Source organism: Perissodus microlepis, chromosome 18 (assembly GCF_051167445.1).
Source record: "Perissodus microlepis isolate ML-2025 ecotype Zambia chromosome 18, ASM5116744v1, whole genome shotgun sequence".
Lineage (NCBI taxonomy): Eukaryota > Metazoa > Chordata > Actinopteri > Cichliformes > Cichlidae > Perissodus > Perissodus microlepis.
Window position 1 is genome coordinate 14,245,936 of NC_140478.1, and position 21,272 is coordinate 14,267,207.

Consider the following 21,272-nt stretch of genomic DNA (forward strand, 5'->3'; position numbering starts at 1 on the left):
ATGTTCTCGCGGCGAAGGAGGGGGGTGGCATAGCGTTGGATGCCCTCGACATCTACACGAACTGTCTTCTGCTCTAGCAGGCTAACTGCATAGTTATCTTCTCTTGAACGGGTAACCACCTTGCCTTCTGGCACCGGGACAACATCTACCTGCCATAACTTCTCTACATTCAAGATCCTCCAAGTAGATTTTGACAAGGATGGATTGTACCAGTGTGAATATTCACACGACTCCAGCATCTCCATAAGTGACTCTGTCAACATCTCTGTTACTGGTAATGAAATGTACTATTGTTTATATTATAGTGATAAAGTGACAGTGAAAATACTGTATTGATTTGTTACACCCACTACAGGTTATTAGCATGATATCACATCTATTAAGATAAAAAATTAAAGTCTTTATTTCAATAATTTGTCAATCAATTAATAACAGCCACACTCCTCAGTCACTTCCTAGAGTACACACACACTAAGTGAAAAAATACAATATATTTATATTAACTGCTAATCATGAATCTATGCAGGAGTTTTGTGTCTGACTGGAGTCTGACCTGAGTTTTCTTTAATAGTTTCCTTTAAGGAGAATTTAGTTCCAAAAAAGTTGGGATCAAGTGTAAATAGAAATAGAATTCAATGATCTGTGAATCTCATAAACATAGAAAACACATCACATGTTTACACTGAGACCATTTTAATAAAAAATATTCACTCAGTTTGAATTTGATGGCAACAACACATCTCAAAAACATGGACAGGGTCATCTTTACTACTGTGTAGCATCCACACTTATTTTAACAACCGTCCATCGTTACGACCCGGCTTTGCTAGGCGACAGGGGAGGTAACATAAATGAGCCCAAAGCCAGAAGGGTCAGCTTAAAAAACACAAGGTTTATTACCACAATTGAAAACCGTTAATGAAACAACTCATTAGGCAATCTAAATGACAAAAGGCAACTCTCATACATTCAAATAACACAAGAATACTAACCATAAGGGCAGCAACTCAAAAACAGAGGCTCAGAGGCAGGAGGGACAGCCTACACAGTCTTTTCAAATCAAAGAGTCACCCACGAGTGAAGAATCCTCAGCCTTTTATACTCGCAGGTAGCCGCAGGCTGCCGCGTCATTGGTCTGCTGCACCCGAGGATCCCGCAGCAGCCAATGGTGTGTGTAGACTGGCACACTCCGATCTGCATGCAGTTTGGTGGGCATAGGTCCCCGGCCAGCCAATCACCTCTGAGCCCTGGCACGCTTGAATTTCCATACAGGAAGGCGGGCCCGATTGCAGCCAGGAGCCGTAACACCCCTCCCCTTAAAATACCAACTATGTTGGGCCAAACAACTGAGGAGACCAGTTGCTGGACTTATAGGAGACGAATGAAGTCATGTTGTTATAATCAATGTTGGGTAAGTTACTTTAAAAAGTAATTAGTTACAGTTACTAGTTACTTCAAAAAAAGCTGTGTAAGTAACTATGTTAGTAACTATGTTAGTAACTGAGTTACAATAATATACAAGTAATGAATTACTAGGAAAAGTAACTATTGCGTTACTTTTAAAAAATGTTTAAATATGTAATACAACTTGGATTGCATCTTAATCAAAGTTACTAAAATAATAAAATATAAATTACTAAAAGATACTTGAACATACTAAAACATATATGCTGCTGTCTGTCATAAAACTAAATATATAATAAGTAAATGGACACTTAACAGAAGGAACTAACAGGAAACATTAATATATATGTATACACACTATTCAAATGTTACTGCGATAATATGACAAAACACCAATCAGATAATATTTTATAACTGTAGAGAGAATTATTTTTTAATTTGTAATAAATAATACAATAAAATACAACAGATGTGTCAGAGCCTTTGATATTTATTGCACATTAACAGGCTGCAACTGGCTATCAAATAAGTATTAAATTAAATAATGCTTTTTAAGCAATGTATTGCAAAATAAATGAGCCAAACTGTAACAGCTTTAGAGAACTCTGGCTAAACAAGTGTTTTCCTCCATGTAAAAGTAAACAGTCGAAGGGATTTCAATGTAATACTGAAAAAGTACACTGTATAATAAAACTAAAACATTTTTATAAGGTATACAAATGTAAACAGGTAATACAAAGTGTCAACTCCATGGCCAATTACAATCTATTTGAAGTCACATGTGCTGTTCTGGCAGTAGATGTATATTAGAGAGTCCTGTTTTAATGTCCTCTGCTTTTTTAAAACATGACGAATTCTTATTTGCCACATCCACAAACCCCTTACATCCATTCATCCTAGCCATTAAACCAGTGGTTGTATATCAAAACAAGGAGCTTCTCAAATTTCTCATCAGAGAGCCTGTTCCTCTTTGGAGAGAAGACAAGCTTTCCAAGGCTAAACAGTCTTTCTACTGGGGCACTGGATGGCGTGGCTGCATTGTATCTTAGTGAAATATTCTTTATCAGTGTATATCTATTCAGAGAGTCCATTCCATGTGATCGTGATTTGAAATAATCTATAACTTGACTTTCTAAAGTAGCAGAGGTGTCACCCTCATCTTCAAAGGAAAAAAAGTATCCTCTGTGGCTGAGTCTGTGCTAAGTTGGCATGCTGGGGTGCTGGTAACTGCTCGCTGGTCTTTGTCAAGGACAATGTTCCATCACTCTGCCAGCAGACTTGCCTCAGCCTTGTCCTTCCTTTCCTGTGTCTGCAGCCAACGTAGTTTGAACTTGGGCAGAGTCACAGCAACCACAAGAGCATCTTTACTTTCCAACAAATCTGCAAATCTTGTTTTGATTTACTGAAAGTAAAGTATGTAAAGAATATATTATACAACCTATCTATACACACAAACACACACACCACATTATATATCATCTGCATCTTTAAAAATATATTGCATTTGACATATATTTTTCATAATTGTTCTTTTTAAAGTAGATGCTTTCTGTTCTTTCTTTACAGCAAAAGGTCTGATCTCTAGTCATACAACTCTAAAGCGTAGAACATGATTTATGAACTACATCTTGTTCTACGCCGTTATTCCCATCACTGGTTATAATACATGAGACTCCCTTTTTAATAAAACTTCAGTTCCACCTGTGCACACTGAAAGTAAAGTGTCTTTATATCACATTAAAACAGTGACACAGAAGAAGCTTCTCGGATGAGAGATGAAAACGTCTTCAAGCAACTTAAAGAAGTCCAGATGCTTTTCTTTCCAAGCTCCTTAGACTACAATGACCTGGATGAATGAGAACCTTCACAGACAGTGACACAGAGTTTTCTTCTGCCACCAGGTCCCTGTTTACTTACTACAGTTTCTTTATTTGTTCTTTCTTTTGTTCTCAGTGTCCCTGCAGCAGTCCAGGATCTCTGTGACGTCTCCAAATGGAGGACTGGTTGAGGTTCCTGAAGGTGCAGAGATCATCAAGGGTTACAGCTTTGTCTTCACCTGCACAAATAATGAAAACTATCCTGGAGGAGTTTTCAATCTCATCTTCTATGGCTCCAATATGACACACACCAAGCCATCTGTCAACAACTCAGCCTCCTTTAGTTTCCCTGTAGCTGACTTTGGACATGAGGGCGAGTACAGATGTGTGTATGAGATAACTCTGTCAGCAAGAACATTCACTTCTTATCCTGAATATTGGAGGATTCATGTTTCTGTGATATGTAAGTAGACGACAGAACTCAACATTTGTACGTCATATAACTGTGACTACACAACTGTTTGACTATCCAAAGATTTACAAATCTAAATGTCGATAGCTTATTATGGGCTCAAATTGTGGTCATAAATATTTTGTACTTGTAAATCAAATGCATATTTGCGTACTCAGTTTTATAACCTTGTAAACCAAAATATCTGAAAGTTTTATGTTTGTGCATCTACAGATGAGAATTTGTGTGTGTAAAAAAGATTTGTGTTTGCAAAAAATATTTACACAAGTTACATTTTTTTTGTTAAGGTTGGTTACAGATACAAAGCAAAAAACTATGTGTAAAACTCTGCGCTCAGGTTCCCTGGCTGCGTGTCGATTTCAACTTACAAGTACAAATTTTGACCTGATTTTTCTTCCTTTGAGCTGACTGGTCAATGTCATGTCAATCACAAATTTAACAATCCAATCAGAGAACAGAGGGGTTTTCCTGTTGGAGGGGTGCTTTATGGAGCATTTGATTTAAAAGTACAAAATATTTATGACCACAATTTGAGCCCATAGTTCATCAGTGGCTGCTGTTCAGTCTGATAATGATGCAATGTGGCCACCATACTGGTCAGACATAGCCAGGCTTCCTAAACCATGTGTGTCTGGAGTGTCTAAGTGTGATGTAGTAAGGTTGTGGGAGGAGAGACCTTCACACGCCATTCCCTGGGAGCCCATTGTTTCATAATCTGTTCATGTTAACATGGATGGTTTATGAGAAGGTTTTTCCATGTAATCTGTTTTCAGACATTTAAAGCAGTTGAAACAATTGATATTCTGATGAAGACTGATCACTTTCCACAGATTCAAGAACTCCAATCCTGAGATATGTTTTCCTGCCACTGATTCTGCTTTTAGAGAACATTGCCCTTCATTTCTACTATAAGGTACATCAGAGTAAATAAAAGCATGTATGAAACAGAGTAGTAGCTGAGAAATGTAGGAACAGTAACATGCATTGTGTCCCGTCTCTCCAGGTCAAAAAGCAGAAATCAGACAAGAAGGAGAACGATGAGACAGATGTTTCCAGATCTGAAGAAGTGGAGGCCGACGAGGAAGCAGTCCAAGAAATAGAATAGAATCATAGAAACAAACACACACGTCTAAACTTTTGTTGGAATTTAGATTAAAGTTGTTTAAATACTGTTTAATTATGTTTATGTTTTAAATGTCTGACACATTACTGCAGCGACTCTATTTAACCTGCCTTTCCTGTCCAGTATAAACTCTTCATAGCATGACTGTGACTTAAGTTTGAAAATAATCCTTCGTCCTCTCCAGTCCTCACTTTCTTACATCTTCCTCCATCTCTGCCAGTGAAGTTTTCACACATTAAGACTTTTACTTCTCACAAAACTGTATCTTTGGCTAACAGACAGAATGTGTGTCAATCTGCAAATTAACATGTTTTTATGTTTGGTGATATTTTTGAAGTCTTTGAATTCATCTGCCATTTAGTTCCTGCATTTATAGCATCCTATTCTGTGGAACTAGCTAGATGCTTCAATATTGTGATTGCAACTTAACTGACAGCTGCAGCATGGATGTATGATAGTGATGAGAAGGAGAAATACAGGCAGGGGCCAGTGGGACCCCCTCAGCCTCCTAGTAGATACACCTGTGGTATTGTTATGACCCAGAGTTAAACATATAACACACACACCACTGCTTTACCTGGATCAATATCAAAGTATGACGTGTCCAAGGCTGCATGGCAGGGTGACCATAATACTACATCAGGCTTTTATGGCTGGGTGGCCAAGGGGTGACTTAACTGTGTCTGTGACATCACCAACAACAGCTTTCAGCTGGCTTATCTAAACGTGGTGTGCAGTGTGACCATACTATACTGGACAAGTGGAGGACAAGGGAAGATGTTGCAGGAGTCAGAAACTACAGCAGATGAAGAGTTTCTGAAAGTGATGTCAGTAAGAAACAGGAAAACATCCAATAAACCTGACACAGGACCTGAGAGACACATTTGGCTCTGCAGTTGATCCATCTACTGTTTGATCAGAAGAAGTGGTCCCAGTGGAAGAGTGTCATGGTCTTGGGTCATGGACTCAGAGGTTTGAGTTTTAGGACTTCTTGTTTGTTTACTTTTTATGTTTTGTTTTTGTTTCTCCTCCAGCATTTTAAAAAGTACAGATTACCTCTTCTTCTGGAACTTCTTGGTATTTTCCTTTTGAATTTATGGACTTTGATTTGTAGACCTTCAGCCACATGGAATGAAGCTAGTTTTCAGTTTAATCTGTTGCTTGTTTCTGCTCATGTATTTGGGTTATTTTCCATGCAAAGTATGAGAGTGGGATGCTGTCAAGAAGCACTTCTTAAGAAGGGGAAACAGGGAGGAAATGCTGCCAAATTACACAAGAACTGAATTGAGAATCAGAGACAACTGATGTTATAAGGTTAGGGCATATTGCAACAATATATTGGAAGAGAACAGAACAAAAGGAAGTAAAAGGACTTGTTTGTGCTTTAAATCACTTACCAAGAAGCCTGGAGAAGTATTTCTGAAGACTTCTAAAGAAATTGGAAGAAAGTTGCCTAAGAGAGTTCAGGCTGTTTTAATCAACAAAGTTCATCATACCAAATATTGACTTTCATTCATGTTAGGATTGTACAAACTGTCTTTGCCTCATGTATTGTGTTTGTATAAAGAAAAGAAGTGACTCCTTTAACGCCCTTTACTTTCTTGGGATCTGATCACTTCAGGCTGGAGGAGTTCATGGGAACCCTTAAACCTCCTGACAGATTATATCAGCCCTGTCTTTGACTCCGTCCTTGTGGCTCACAAATCCTGGTGGGACATATGTGGTGTTTTCATTCTACAACCATCTGCAAAGGAAAGAAATCAAGGAAAATATACTGAGTTCTGAGAGCATGTCAGACACCACTGATCCAAGATGTGGCTGTATTGTGGTGACTAATTCTGACACAGTATAGGATCAGTAAAATTTATCACATCATGTTCCCACTGAACAACATCTTTTGTTGGACTTCCTGTATTTTCCTGCTGCACTGCTACTGGTGTAAAATGGCAAAGGTACGCCCCCTGCTGTTCAGGATCAGCACTGAGAACAGGATGGTAGAGAATTTTATTTCCTATTAGTACAATAAATACTTTTTTTATTACCTGGATAAAGAAAGTTTATTAACTTTATGACTGCTCATCACTGCTTTTTCTACCTCACAAAGTTTAGTGTCCGCCTGCTGGGCTGGGGTTGGCATTCACTCAGCTTTAACTCTGGGTTATTGGGGTGGGCTGAAGCACCATACCATCCAGAACAATCCTGTATTATGTTGGTAACCAGTGTATTAGAAATAAAACAGGATAGATGTGTTGTTGCCTTTTGAACTGAGAGACCTGAACAAATACACAGCGAGTTAGAGTTCTTCCAGCCATAAGCTTCAGGTCAAAGTGTTGGACCAGCATAAATATTATGCCACCCATGGTGTCCCTTACATTTTATCAAGGGCGTAGATTTGGCATGGACGGAAGGGACATGTCCCCACCAATATCCAGCGATTATTGAATTGTCCCCACCAATAATTTGATCTCTTCGAGTAAAGAAAAACAAACCGATAGAAAAAAAAAAAAAAAGATCTGTCAACGTCTCATTCACTTAGCAGTGCACAAAGAGTTACATTACGTTCTCTACTGGAGTCCTACCTCATGTGACATATATGGTCAATGTGATTGGCTGTGCCTTTCAGGGAGCTCTGTTTAGTTTTAGCAGCGGCAAGCCTGCGCTGCGAGGAGGAGAGCAGGATGGCAGCAACAAGGAAGAACCTGGATATAAGAAAGCATTTTTCAAAGAAACCTGTAAGTCACTTAAAGTCAAGTTCACTCATAAAATGTGTCCGTCATAATTAGAGATGGCACGATACCACTTTTTTATGTCCGATACCGATACCATAAATTTGGATATCGGCCGATACCGATATGAATCCGATATAGTGTGTTTTTAATCAATAAAACTGTTTTTTCAATATCTTGCTGCTTTTTGTATAAGTTGATACTCAAGTTAGAAAAAACCAAAAAACAATAAAGCTATTCTGTTATATCTGTATGCAAAAAATACACGGCACCCAAAATATTTCATAGTTCAGCAATACTGATCAATCTAATGAACTTAAACCTACTCCATCCTCCCTATTCTGGTATTTTAAAGAGTAAGCAACCTAACTAATAGGGTTGCAAACTCCCAGCAAAAAAAAAATAAAAAATAGGGAACCACCCCCACTCATAATGCTTAATTGACGTAATCAACTTTAATTTGATGCAGTGTGAAAGAAATGCACAGAAATAAATTATTTTTCAAGAATAATTAAATAGATTCAACACCTTTCTTCAACAGAATTGCACACTGCACAGATCGTACCTTCCCAAAGGAAAAGGTACTATAGCTTACTAGGGTATATTAGACTTAACAGTTACTATATACAGTAATGGACTTCTATACATTTTACATCAGATTAAAACTTTGGGTGTAAGATTCGGATAATTATTTATTAAAAGCTAGACATTTTAAATGAGAATAAGAAAGAAAAGGATGTCTTTGTGTCCCCCTTTCCCTATTAATGCCCTATCGGCCCCCCTGGCTAAACTTTGCTAGATCCGCCCCTGCGCAGTTACCAGCCGTCAGCTACGTAGAAAAAGATCCTGGTGTAGAAAGTAATATTAAATAAATTCTAACAACAGCTTATCAAGCTTAAACGTGCTGCTGTTGTTCATCCGCTGGTTTCCTCTTTCTGGCGCAAAGTGGGCAATAAACAAAGAAGAGAGACGGACTCGCGACAGAAAAGCCGATCAGCTGATCATTGATCAGTTTCATGATTGAAGTAGCAGCAGGAGAGGGAGGGAGAGAGGCAGTCGCTCCATATATCAGTTGGAATGCTTTACAAACATTCAGAGATGAACTTACACACTTGCTTTACTTCTCTCTGGGATAACTTCCTCAGAGATGAAATGCTGGTTTGGTAGCGAGGCTACAAATATACACAGCCGCTCTATCACGTGATGCATACTGCTGCGACGTGCTACGGTTATGAGCCGAGTTATGCCATGTCGCAAGTTTTGTGAGGTGCTTTTTTGATATTTAATGGATCAGATGACATTTTTTATTTCTCTCCGATATCCAATCCAGTAATTTACGTCAGTATCGGACCGATACCGATACCTAATATCGGATCGGTCCATCTCTAGTCATAATAACGTTACAGGCTATGCTAGGCTTTGGCCCACATCAGTCTAAAATTGTATGTAACCATGAATAACGTGTTTTGGAAACTAACTGCACAACAGGAAGCACTATTAGTTATCTCAGTCTCCCAGAGCAGCATTTCTAATTTAGATTGAAACTGTCAGAGAAAACTGCAGCCTCGAGCAAGCCAGGATATTAGTTTACAGAGGCTGTTAAAATTATATGCTAACGTCAAAATGTTGGTGACACAATAATTTCGTTCTAGTGGTACTGATATTTTTATAGGGTTAATTTTTGAGACAAAATATCATGAGGTAGTCATGATTTTGCAAATAATCCACCTTGTAGTGCAGTTTGCACAAATTGTTTTAAAAATGCACTCACACTACAAACATTACTGATGAGTCAAGATCTGCACAAATTGACAGAAACACTGAAGCAGCTACCCATTTTATTCTTTGTGTCATGTATGTCCTGTTTGTCAGGTGACAGAAGAACCAACACAAAGCTCAGAGAGCAATGGTGACACAAGATCACAGGTGAAATTGATAATTTTGTGGTAATCTTAGATGAGTAGTTTTATGGACAAAAACCATCAGGTCATTCAGTGTTCCCTTAGTGCTAATGTATAAGAGATGTTGGTGTAGTATAACTGAAGTAATGTTGTTAAGTCCTTAAAGTCATATTCTGTTATTGTCTTGACTGTATTTGAAGCTATTTTTATTTTTGTATGATACCTGATTTATATGGAATATGGCTGAAGTAAACTAAAGCCTAAAATACTTCGTCATTTGTTTAATAGTAATTTAACATTATATAATTCACATATAAAACTATGAATTGTAATTTTAAATGGTTTAAAATCATGTAGAATAGCATATGTAGGCAAGTATACTTCTCCTTTTTTATCAAGAAGCAAAGACAAAAAGGAAAAAAAAAAGAAACAGGGCAGGGTTCGGTGGTTGAATCAACCGTCCCCTAGTGATGGGATTTCCGGCTCTTTTTAGAGAACCGGCTCTTTCGGCTCCAAACCGGCTCTTCAGGTTGTTTTGTTGCTTTAATTAATTTATTATTAACAATAATATGAAATTATGCACAAAAGGAATTACTAATGTAACAAAAAAGTGGTTTTATTTATATATGTTTATATATAAATGTATACAGTGGCCCCTAGAGACAAAGCACGTACAAACTCCAAAACACATTTCTAGCGTTAACTGAACTTCAAAACAGAGCTACCTAGATCACTTAAATTACACAATTGAAAGAATATGTGTATTGTTTGTGTATTTATACACAGGCACTCATATATATTCAAATAATTTAAAAAAAAAAGTTCATTTACCTGTTACTACCACACACCAAATCCAGTCGTTGGTACTTGCTGGCTTGTGTAGCCTCTAGGTAACAAAAGCTCAACACCTAGCACCTAGCATTCTGGAGCACTTCTGTTGTGTTTTGTACGTGTTTTGGAGTTTTTACGTGCTTTGTCTCTAGGGGCCACCGTAAATATACTTTTATTTATTCACGCCACATAAAATGTAATAAATAAATCATATAATACAAAAACTAACTAGTCACAGTTCAACTTTTAACTATTTAAATTTTCAGCTTTTTCCTTTTAAACAAATTTAAAATGAAACAACACAAAACACTGCAAACCACAACACAATTAAATATAAATTAAAATATGAAAACAAAAAGAAGATGCATATTCTCTGTCATATGGACCTGCATGAATAAACTTTCTGAATCTTTTATCATCCGCAACTGAAAATAGTTGCGGATGATTACCATACCTTTCTAATGTGACGTTGTTGTCCCTGGCTCTCTTTCTCTGTCTCTCCCTCCCACTCCTGTGCTACTGCCAGTGTAACTACCGCCCCTCCCCCTCTTCCCCGCGCAAAGCACAAGGCTCGCATGTGGAGTGAAGCGGAAAAAAAGTGCGAGAGAGAGGGTGAGAGAAGGAAAAAAAAAACCCACAGCTCGCGATAAGGAGCCGGCTCGCGTCGTTCACGTCAAAGATCCGGCTCTAAGAGCCATTTCGTTCGCGACCGACACATCACTAATTTGATCTGAATGGTCAGACTGAAAGAATTGGACGTGTTTCAGCTTTCCTCGCTCTTTCTGATAAACATTTGGGTGTGATCTTCATTTAAACACCCCTTGGTACTAACCTATGGTGGATGAAATAAAATTATGTGAAATTAAATAGTGAACAGAAAAGTTCCAAAGTGTTTGTTCCTTACTAAGATAGTAGTTAAGTAAAAGGAAAAAAAGTTATATGTCCAAAGAAATAACTAGCAGAGCTGTGCTTTCATATTTCCATCAGTCACAACTAGGGATGGGTACCGGTATCCGGCACTGGTTCTGTCATAAACGGTAGTAACCAGACCGAAAAGCAGCACACATTTCGGTGCTTTATTTCGGTGCTTTTTTTTCCTGAGCTGTAATACACTTTAGATTCTAGCCAATCGTTTTACGTTTCCGAGGATAGTAGGCGGGCCCAGGTACCTACGTTCTTTTAGAGCAGAGCTACAGATTAAAAATGCCCAAGGCGAAGCGGTCAAAAGTCTGGCTGTACTTCACAGCAAAAGATGCAAACTCAGCAGCCTGCAACAAGTGCTTTAAGGTGATACTGTGATACTGTCAAAGGAGGTAACACCTCAAATCCGATGAAACACCTGGCGATGCATAGCGTTTTTTTAAAAGCCGAGAAATGCGCCGTATTTGATAGCTTGCTGCGAGACCTCACACCGAGCACATCTACTGCGGGTGTGGTGCCTGTTATCGGACCCGGAGTTTGCAACATCCCCCAAAAACCCGAAGAGGAGAGTCCTGGCCCCTAGCCCTGCCAGTGTAGCAGAAATGATGAGGATGAGGATGGCAGCAGCAGCCGTTCTTCTCTAGGTCAGTAGCTTAATGTTGTTCGTGTGTAATTTACGTTGAGTAGGCTAACCACGTTATTAAATTAATGCATGTAAGGTGAACTAGCAAACATCATCATAGCTAAATGCGGCTGTCTTCTTGTTTGATGGCAGATACTCCCTTCACCCTGGCCAAAAAGGCTAAAATGACTAAAGAAAAAGTGGAAAACAGTTAAACATGAGAGGTTTTTGGACAAAGTTTGTGTTTTTTCCATTGTTTAAGCACTGCTTCCAGCCAAGAATGATACCATATAGGCCCCATAGCTGCAGAAAAGGCTAACATTGTTATCTTTTTACAAAAAAACAGCTGAACATGAGAGGTTTTTGGAGAAAGTTTGTGTTCTCCATTCTTTAAGCACCGGTTTGAGCACCGTTTAAGCACCGGCACCATTTCAAAAGTACCGGTTTGGCACCGGTATCGGATAAAACCTAAACGATACCCATCCCTAGTCACAACATTTGATCGGACATTTGATAAGACTGGCCTTTTTTAAGCTGCCAACAACGAGTATCACTGAGGCTGGAACAAACTGTCAGTGGTTAAAACCTCTGAGGCTGGTATGAAATGTGAACTTCCTCTTCATGCGCTTTAGACCCACAGTTCGTCTCTTTAATTCTGTAGATGTAAATTCTGCTGTGAGCCTTTGGATTTCTTTGCACTAGTCTTGACAAACAAAGGGGCAATCCATGTAGATTTTACAGAGGTAATAATACACTGAGGATGATCAGGCAACACACCTCTGGATAGCACTGAGACACTGGCTGATACACTGAGGAGAAATCTATGACAGAGTAGAAGAGAGAAGTTAAGTCTTAGATGGAGGCACTGACATCAGCGTGAACTTTAAACACTGAAGTAACTAAGAGCCTGAGTGTCACTAACACTAAACAGACAGAAGAATCTAAACTTTTAAACTGGTGGTAAGTGGAGTTTGATTGCAGGTGTTTCAGAAAGCAAAGTGCAGGAAACATGTGAAGGCCACAGCTTAAAGACGAGACAACATAGAAAGAGAGAGAGTCCAGTACAATTTTTGGGTAAGTCCAGATACTTAATGATTTAGATGCCAGACCTGTTAAACATTCTGTTGACATCATCTTTACTGTGCAGGTTTCACAATTATTAAAATACCTTTTTTTGTAGGTAACCACTTGTTCTGTAATTTTTTGTAGGTAAATCTGATGTTTATTATGTGAAAATATTGTTAGGGAAAAAATGGTTCCCAGTTCTTCTTCATCGGGAGACGATAAAAAAGAGCAGATGGTCCTGAGGGACTTGATTTAGAAAGAAGGTTTAAGTGATCTGCACATTTGCATGGCTCAGATTGAAGTGTTTCTAGCGTGAGAAAATGTTTGATGTACTCACAAACATTGCGGTTTCTGAGGTTATTTTGCAGCAGATAGGTTCAAATATCAATCAGAGGATCTGTGTCTTAATCCGTGAAACTGTGGTTTAATGGCACGCAACATCACATCAGTTTGAGACTGCAGGTGGAAGAAATACCTGCAGACGTCTATAGAGAACTGCAACTGTCAAGAAGTACCTGTCACTTCAGCTTTCTAACTGTTGTTGAATACAAAACTGGTAAGAATACTAATTCATTTTTATTCTGTCTGGCTGACTGTAAAATTCATGTATTTTAAAACATTTTTTTTTATTATTATTATTTTCTGCCACTCATGACTCATTTAGACAGAATACATTTTGTGTATCAGTCATGTGGACACAACAGAGAAACTTCTTCTATTTGGCCATCGGTGAGATGCATTTCATATCATTTAATTATCTTCTTTATTTGGTATACTAACAGAGATTGTCAGAGGACTGATAATCAGAGTTGAGTTCCTGTTTTTTAAATTGTATCGAAACAGGAACAATTTATTATTTCAGCATAACGAGTTAAATTTTCTTTTCTACAGTCTCTTATCTATCTGCATCCTCAGCTGCTGCAGGTCAGTCATGTTTTATTAACATATTATTATATCGACTTTAACAGCCGAAAATCTTCTGTAAATAATATCAAATGTTAAACTACATGGATGAAGGAGTTACTGAAAGCACCAGACTGACAAACATTCCACAACCACCATTAAAAAAACATGTTTGTTTTTATACTGATTACATGGAACTACATAAAATTTGTTTTTTTCTTTTGTTTGTCACTCCTATTATACATGCAGTACTTCATTGTCATTGTTTTAATTAGATTCATTTTGTGTTTTTATTTATCTTTTTTGTCATTTCTATTCCTGCCATTAATGTGTTGTTGTGGTTGTTAAACTACTGTTTTTTTAATAATTAAATGAATTTTTAAAAATATGTAACCCAGTGAGTATTTTAAAATTAGTTTTGATAAGTACATACAATATTTTACAAACTGACTATATACAGCATAAGGTTATATGTAATCAAACCAAAAGATCAAAAATGAAATATTACTACTACTACCAATAATAATAACAATAATAAGAAGAAGAAGAAGAAGAAGAATTTTTATTATTATTATTATCATTATTATTATTATTATTATTATTATTATTAAAATGATGAGTTCAAATTAATTCAAGATTTATTGGATGTAACTGACATGGAAAATATTGAAAAAGTAGATATGAAATACATGGAAACAGGGACACTGAGAAAGCTGAAAAGATTATTTTTTTAAGGTAATAATACCAAATGGCAATTCTATTATTTAAAGTTTGGATAGTTTCAGAACGTAGTATCATCTCATAGGGATTCTATTCATTGAACGTTAAAGCAAAGAAAAACAAAAAGAACACAAAACCACAAATGTAGAGAAAGAAAAAAAATAAAGGAAAAAGAATAGAAACAGTTTTAGTCTGCAGCATTTCTGTTTTATGTAATGATGCTAAAATATTAGCTAAATGAATTGCAAACAAACTCTGATATGGCCAGATATTTGTAACCAAAAAAATGCGCTGTCACAAATGTGATTTCATGTAGATTAAATCATGGGTACTTTTATAGATTATAGATAGAAAGATTTATACTTAATAAAATATTAATAAAATATTGACTTAATGTCATAATAATGTTGCAAATACAGAACTGTTACTGCAAGGCCTCTTTATCATTTCATAGAAATTTTCACGCAGTTAAAACTACACCGTGTTTGTGTTACATTAAAAAAAAGGGAGAAAAAGAGAATCATAAGATTTAGCTTTAACAATTAGAACACACATTCTTGTTTTCAGCATTTTCTACAGTTAACAAACAAACCAACAAAGAACAGTGGCCCCCCGTTTCAAAACTCTGCTGTTTTAAACCGGTGCTCCACATACCTGAAGATGTTTGGACACTTGCAGACAGCAAAGTTGTTTTCAATCCATGTGTAGTTGACAGCAGGTACAGTTCAGGTTCACTGTAAAACGTAATGAAATATTTGTTCACACTCTTGGAAAAGTGTTCAAAGATCATTACACTCCCCTTAACCCCGCTGACTTATTGTTTTGTAGTTCAACTTTTTGTTAGTGTCTTTGTCAGTATTGGTAGCACTGATAGCAGGTGCAGTTGCACAGAGGTTTGGTGAATCTCCCGGCACAGTCTTGTGTGTTAGAGGTACCAGAAGACAAGTATTTATATGAGGAGAGTACAACATGATTGTAGAAAGGCATCAGCCCTTCTACAACCTTCTTCCACTGGACCAGTGTCTGTTTCCTTGTGGAAGAAGGAACAGAACACACCAGGCCAGTTTCTCAAAATGACATGAAGTTTGCATGAGTGTGTGCTCACAGCCTAGCAACAGGAAGATAGGCTGTCATTCCCCAGAGAATACCAGAATTGGCTGGTGTAGAGCTGGGGTCTTATTCTCTTCATAGATGTCAGCAAATTCACTTATACTTTTGTTATTGGGGAATGACTCACTGCCTCTGTGTATTGAGTGCGTATGTTATTGTATAACAGCTTTTTCAATTCAATTTTATTTATATAGCGCCAAATCACAACAAAAGTCGCCTCAAGGCGCTTCATAGATACAGAGAAAAACCCAACAATCACATGACCCCCTATGAGCAAGCACTTTGGCGACAGTGGGAAGGAAAAACTCCCTTTTAACAGGAAGAAACCTCCGGCAGAACCAGGCTCAGGGAGGGGCGGCCATCTGCTGCGACCGGTTGGGGTGAGAGAAGGAAGACAGGATAAAAGACATGCTGTGGAAGAGAGACAGAGGTTAATAACAGATATGATTCAATGCAGAGAGGTCTATTAATACATAGTGAGTGAGAAAGGTGACTGGAAAGGAAAAACTCAATGCATCTTGGGAATCCCCCGGCAGCCTACGTCTATTGCAGCATAACTAAGGGAGGATTCAGGGTCACCTGGTCCAGCCCTAACTATATGCTTTAGCAAAAAGGAAAGTTTTAAGCCTAATCTTAAAAGTAGAGATAGTTTCTGTCTCCCGAATCCAAACTGGAAGCTGGTTCCACAGAAGAGGGGCCTGAAAACTGAAGGCTCTGCCTCCCATTCTACTTTTAAATACTCTAGGAACAACAAGTAGGCCTGCAGAGCGAGAGCGAAGTGCTCTAATAGGGTGATATGGTACTACAAGGTCATTAAGATAAGATGGGGCTTGATTATTTAAGACCTTGTATGTGAGGAGCAGGATTTTGAATTCAATTCTGGATTTAACAGGAAGCCAATGAAGGGAAGCCAAAACAGGAGAAATATGCTCTCTCCTTCTAGTCCCTGTCAGTACTCTTGCTGCAGCATTTTGGATTAGCTGAAGGCTTTTCAGTGAGTTTTTTGGACATCCTAATAATAATGAATTACAGTAGTCCAGCCTGGAAGTAATAAATGCATGAACTAGTTTTTCAGCGTCACTCTGAGACAGGATATTTCTAATTTTAGAGATGTTGCGCAAATGGAAGAAAGCAGTCTTACATATTTGTTTAATATGTGCGTTGAAGGACATGTCCTGGTCAAAAATGACTCCAAGGTTCCTCACAGCGTTACTGGAGGCCAAGGTAATGCCATCCAGAGTATGAATCTGGTTAGATACCATATTTCTAAGATTTTCAGGGCCGAGTACAATAACCTCAGTTTTATCTGAATTAAGAAGCAGAAAGTTAGCGGCCATCCAGGTCTTTATGTCTTTAAGACATTCCTGCAGTTTAACTAATTGGTGTGTGTTATCTGGCTTCATGGACAGATAGAGCTGGGTGTCATCTGCATAGCAGTGAAAATGTATGCTATGTCTTCTAATGATGCTGCCTAAGGGAAGCATGTATAATGTAAACAGAATTGGTCCTAGCACTGAACCCTGTGGAACTCCATAATTAACCTCAGTGTGTGAAGAGGACTTTCCATTTACATGCACAAATTGGAGTCTATTAGATAGATATGATACAAACCACTGCAGTGCAGTACCTGTAATACCTACAGCATGTTCTAATCGCTCTAATAGGATATTATGGTCGACAGTATCGAACGCTGCACTGAGGTCTAGCAGGACAAGCACAGAGATGAGTCCACTGTCAGAGGCCATAAGAAGATCATTTGTAACCTTCACTAAAGCTGTTTCTGTGCTGTGATGAGCTCTGAAACCTGACTGAAACTCTTCAAATAAACCATTCCTCTGCAGATGATCTGTTAGCTGTTTGACAACTACTCTTTCAAGGATTTTTGATATGAAAGGAAGGTTGGAGATTGGCCTATAATTAGCTAAGACTGCTGGGTCTAGAGATGGCTTTTTGAGTAAAGGTTTAACCACAGCCAGCTTGAAGGCCTGTGGTACATAGCCGACCATTAGAGATAGGTTGATCATATTTAAGATCGAAGAATTAATCAATGGCAGGACTTCTTTGAGCAGTTTTGTAGGAATGGGGTCTAAAAGACACGTTGATGGTTTGGAGGAAGTAATTATTGAAGTTAACTCAGAAAGATCAATTGGAGAAAAAGAGTCTAACTTAACATCAATGGTACTAAGAGTAGCTGTAGATAATATTACATCTGTGGGATGATTACTGGTAATTTTTTCTCTAATGATAAAAATTTTATTTGTGAAGAAGTTCATGAAGTCATTACTAGTTAACGTTAAAGGGATGGTTGGCTCAACAGAGCTCTGACTCTTTGTCAGCCTGGCTACAGTGCTGAAGAGAAACCTGGGGTTGTTCTTATTTTCTTCAATCAGTGATGAATAGTAAGATGTTCTGGCTTTGCGGAGGGCTTTCTTATAAAGCAGCAAACTATTTCTCCAGGCTAAATGATGATCCTCTAAATTTGTGACACGCCATTTCCTCTCCAGATTACGAGTCATCTGCTTTAGGGTACGTGTTTGAGAATTATACCACGGAGTCAGGTACTTCTGATTAGAGACCTTAGTTTTCACTGGAGCTACAGTATCCAGAGTCGTACGTAGTGAGGAGGTGAAATTATTAACAAGATAATCGACCTCTGTTGGGGTAGCGTTCAGATAGCTGCTCTGCTCTGTGTTGGTACAGGGCATTGAAGATGATAACAGTGGGTGGATTATATTCTTAAACTTAGTTACAGCGCTTTCAGAAAGACATCTACTTTGATAAAATCTACTCTCCACCGCTGTGTAATCAATTATTGTAAATGTAAATGTTATCAGGAAATGATCAGACAGGAGAGGGTTTTCAGGAAACACTGTTAAATGTTCAGTTTCTATGCCATATGTTAAAACAAGATCTAGAGTGTGATTAAAGTGGTGGGTGGGTTCTTTTACATTTTGAGAGAAGCCAATTGAGTCTAATAACAGACTAAATGCCATGTTGAGGCTGTCATTTTTAGCATCTACATGGATGTTAAAATCACCCACAATAATTATTTTATTTGAGCTCAGAACTAAATTAGATATAAAGTCTGAGAAATCAGACAGAAACTCTGTGTAAGGCCCAGGTGGACGATAGATGATAACAAGTAAGACTGGTTTCTGAGTTTCACAGCTGGGGTGGACAATGTTAAGCATCAGGCTTTCAAATGAATTAAAAGTCTGTCTTGGTCTTTCATTAATTAATAGGCTGGTGTGAAAAATTGCTGCCACACCGCCCCCTCGGCCTGTGCTTCGAGGTTTCTGGTAGTTAGAATGACTCGGGGGTGTTGATTCATTTAAACTAACATAATCATCCTGCTGCAACCAGGTTTCTGTAAGGCAGAGTAAATCAATTTGTTGATCAATTATTAAGTCATGTACTAACAGAGACTTGGAGGAGAGAGACCTAATATTTAATAATCCACATTTCACTGTTTTACTCTTTGGTTCAGATGTGGATACTGTATTGTTCTTTCTTTTTGATTGTTTATGTTTAAGTTGTTTGTTGCTGGTTTTTAGTTTGTTTTTTGTCTTTTTGGAAGCTGACACAGTCTCTATGGAGATGGGTTTTTGGGGGGGTAGCAGGAGGAGAGAAGCTGCAGAGAGGCGTGTAAGACTGCAATTCTGCTTCCTGGTCCCAACTCTGGATAGTCATATTTTGGGGGGTTTAATAAATTTGTCCATATTTCTAGAAATGAGAGCTGCTCCATCCAAAGTGGGATGGATGCCGTCTCTCCTAACAAGACCAGGTTTCCTCCAGAAGGTTTGCCAATTATCTATGAAGCCCACATCGTTTCTGGGACACCACTCAGACAGCCAGCAATTTAAGGAGAACATGCAGCTAAACATGTCACTCCTGGTCTGATTGGGGAGGGGACCAGAGAAAACTACAGAGTCCGACATTGTTTTAGCAAAGTTGCACATCGATTCAATATTGATTTTAGTGACCTCCGATTGGCGTAACCGGGTGTCATTACTGCCGACGTGAATTATGATTTTACTGAATTTACGTTTACCCTTAGCCAGCAGTTTTAAATTTCCTTCAATGTCGCCTGCTCTGGCCCCTGGAAGACAATTGACTATGGTTGCCGGTGTCTCTAGCTTCACATGTCTGAGAACAGAATCACCAATTACCAGAGTTTGACCCCCGGCGGGTGTGTCGCTGAGTGGGGAAAAACGGTTAGACACATGAACGGGTTGGTGGTGTACCTGGGGCTTCTGTTTAGGACTATGCTTCCTCCTCACCGTGACCCAGCCGCCCTCTTTCCCCAGCTGCTTGGGGTCTGCCGGGGAACAGCTAGCGGGGCCTACGCTATCTTCGGCTGCACCAGCTACAGGGGCCTGGCTAGCTACGGGTGAATGAAGGGTGCGAAGCCGAGTCTCCAATTCAGTAATCCTGGCCTCCAGAGCTGCAAATATGCTACATTTGTTACAGATATCATTACTGCTAAAGGAGGCCGAGGAGTAACTAAACATCTGACACAATGAGCAAGAAAGTGCAGGAGGGACAGGTGAAGTAGCCATGGTGCTAACGAGTCGGCTACGAGCTAAGCTAAGCTAGCGAAACAGTACAGAGACAGTGAGTGAATACTTTGGCTAGAAATTAGGTAGTGAGTACACAGAAAGTGTGCTTCGGATGAAGCACGTGAAGATTATACTATGAAAGAAGAATGTATTTAAAAGTTGTTAATTAAATTGCTAAGCAAATAAGCTACTCAGAAACACCACTGTGTTTGAGCAGGAACAGGAAGTGATACTCTACCACAGAGCGAGCGAACACCAAGTGACAGCGCCACCAAATTTTTTGCATTTACATATGCATTTGAGTTTTGTCATGAAGTGAGGAAGGAGAGAAATGAAAATGCAGTATTTAGAAAGCAGAAGATTAGACTGAAAACGAACCTTTAATTAGCCTCTGATGTTTGTTTGCTTTGCTCATGTATGTTAATTAATCACGTTAATATTTTATCTTCACTACATGACTCTATGTGCCGGGATGGTAAAAACAGCTGCTTTTTCTGGAGGTTTGTGCATGTGTATTTTTTTGATGGTAAACTGAGGGGTGACTTGAGGGCGAGACAGTTTGCCACTGGTCTCCTTTCACTGCTCTAAGATCAGTTACCAGCCATGCGTCATATGGAAACCCAGCTACCATTCACAAGTAAACAAGCCTCACTGAATTTAGTATCGTAACAGATCAGTTTCCTCTTGCTAAACACTTTGGTCAACGTGTGATGTATAGGAGATGGAGTGTGAGGCTCTGACCATGTGTGCTCTAATAAAACAGGCACGTTGAGCAGGTCAGGCTCAGCAAGATTTTCAGATTATCGAGAGCAGTTTTGCCAACACTCCACCTTCATTTATCATTCAAATTTAAACTGTCCTGTAGATATTGACAGTTAGCCATATCACACACTGTTCAGCCTTTTAATTCAGCTGAGTTTTTAATTAATATTTTAATATACTTTTTGAAAAATCAAAATAAGCAAGAAGACAGCAGACATAACAACTAAGCATAAACACAAAAATTCAAGCAGGGCTCATTACATCTAAGTGAATATAATGTCCAGATCATATGTAAATTACATCAAGTTGCAAACAGGTTCAGTTCAAAGTGATATC

At 38.5% G+C, this 21,272-nt stretch overlaps 2 protein-coding genes across 2 annotated transcripts in view; both read left to right on the forward strand.

Annotated features, from left to right (window-relative positions):
- LOC146367522 (uncharacterized) lies at positions 1-5,610 on the forward strand. The gene is made up of 5 exons (XM_084912658.1): positions 1-24; positions 94-274; positions 3,358-3,684; positions 4,524-4,606; positions 4,697-5,610. The coding sequence occupies exons 1-5, from the start codon at positions 1-3 to the stop codon at positions 4,796-4,798; spliced, it is 717 nt and encodes a 238-aa protein (XP_084768784.1). The 3' UTR covers positions 4,799-5,610.
- LOC146367523 (scavenger receptor cysteine-rich domain-containing protein DMBT1-like) overlaps positions 5,264-21,272 on the forward strand; it is a 23,303-nt gene continuing 7,294 nt past the window's right edge. The window contains exon 1 of the mRNA XM_084912659.1: positions 5,264-5,342. Coding sequence (XP_084768785.1) covers positions 5,264-5,342 — 79 coding nt within the window. The remainder of the gene's footprint in view (positions 5,343-21,272) is intronic.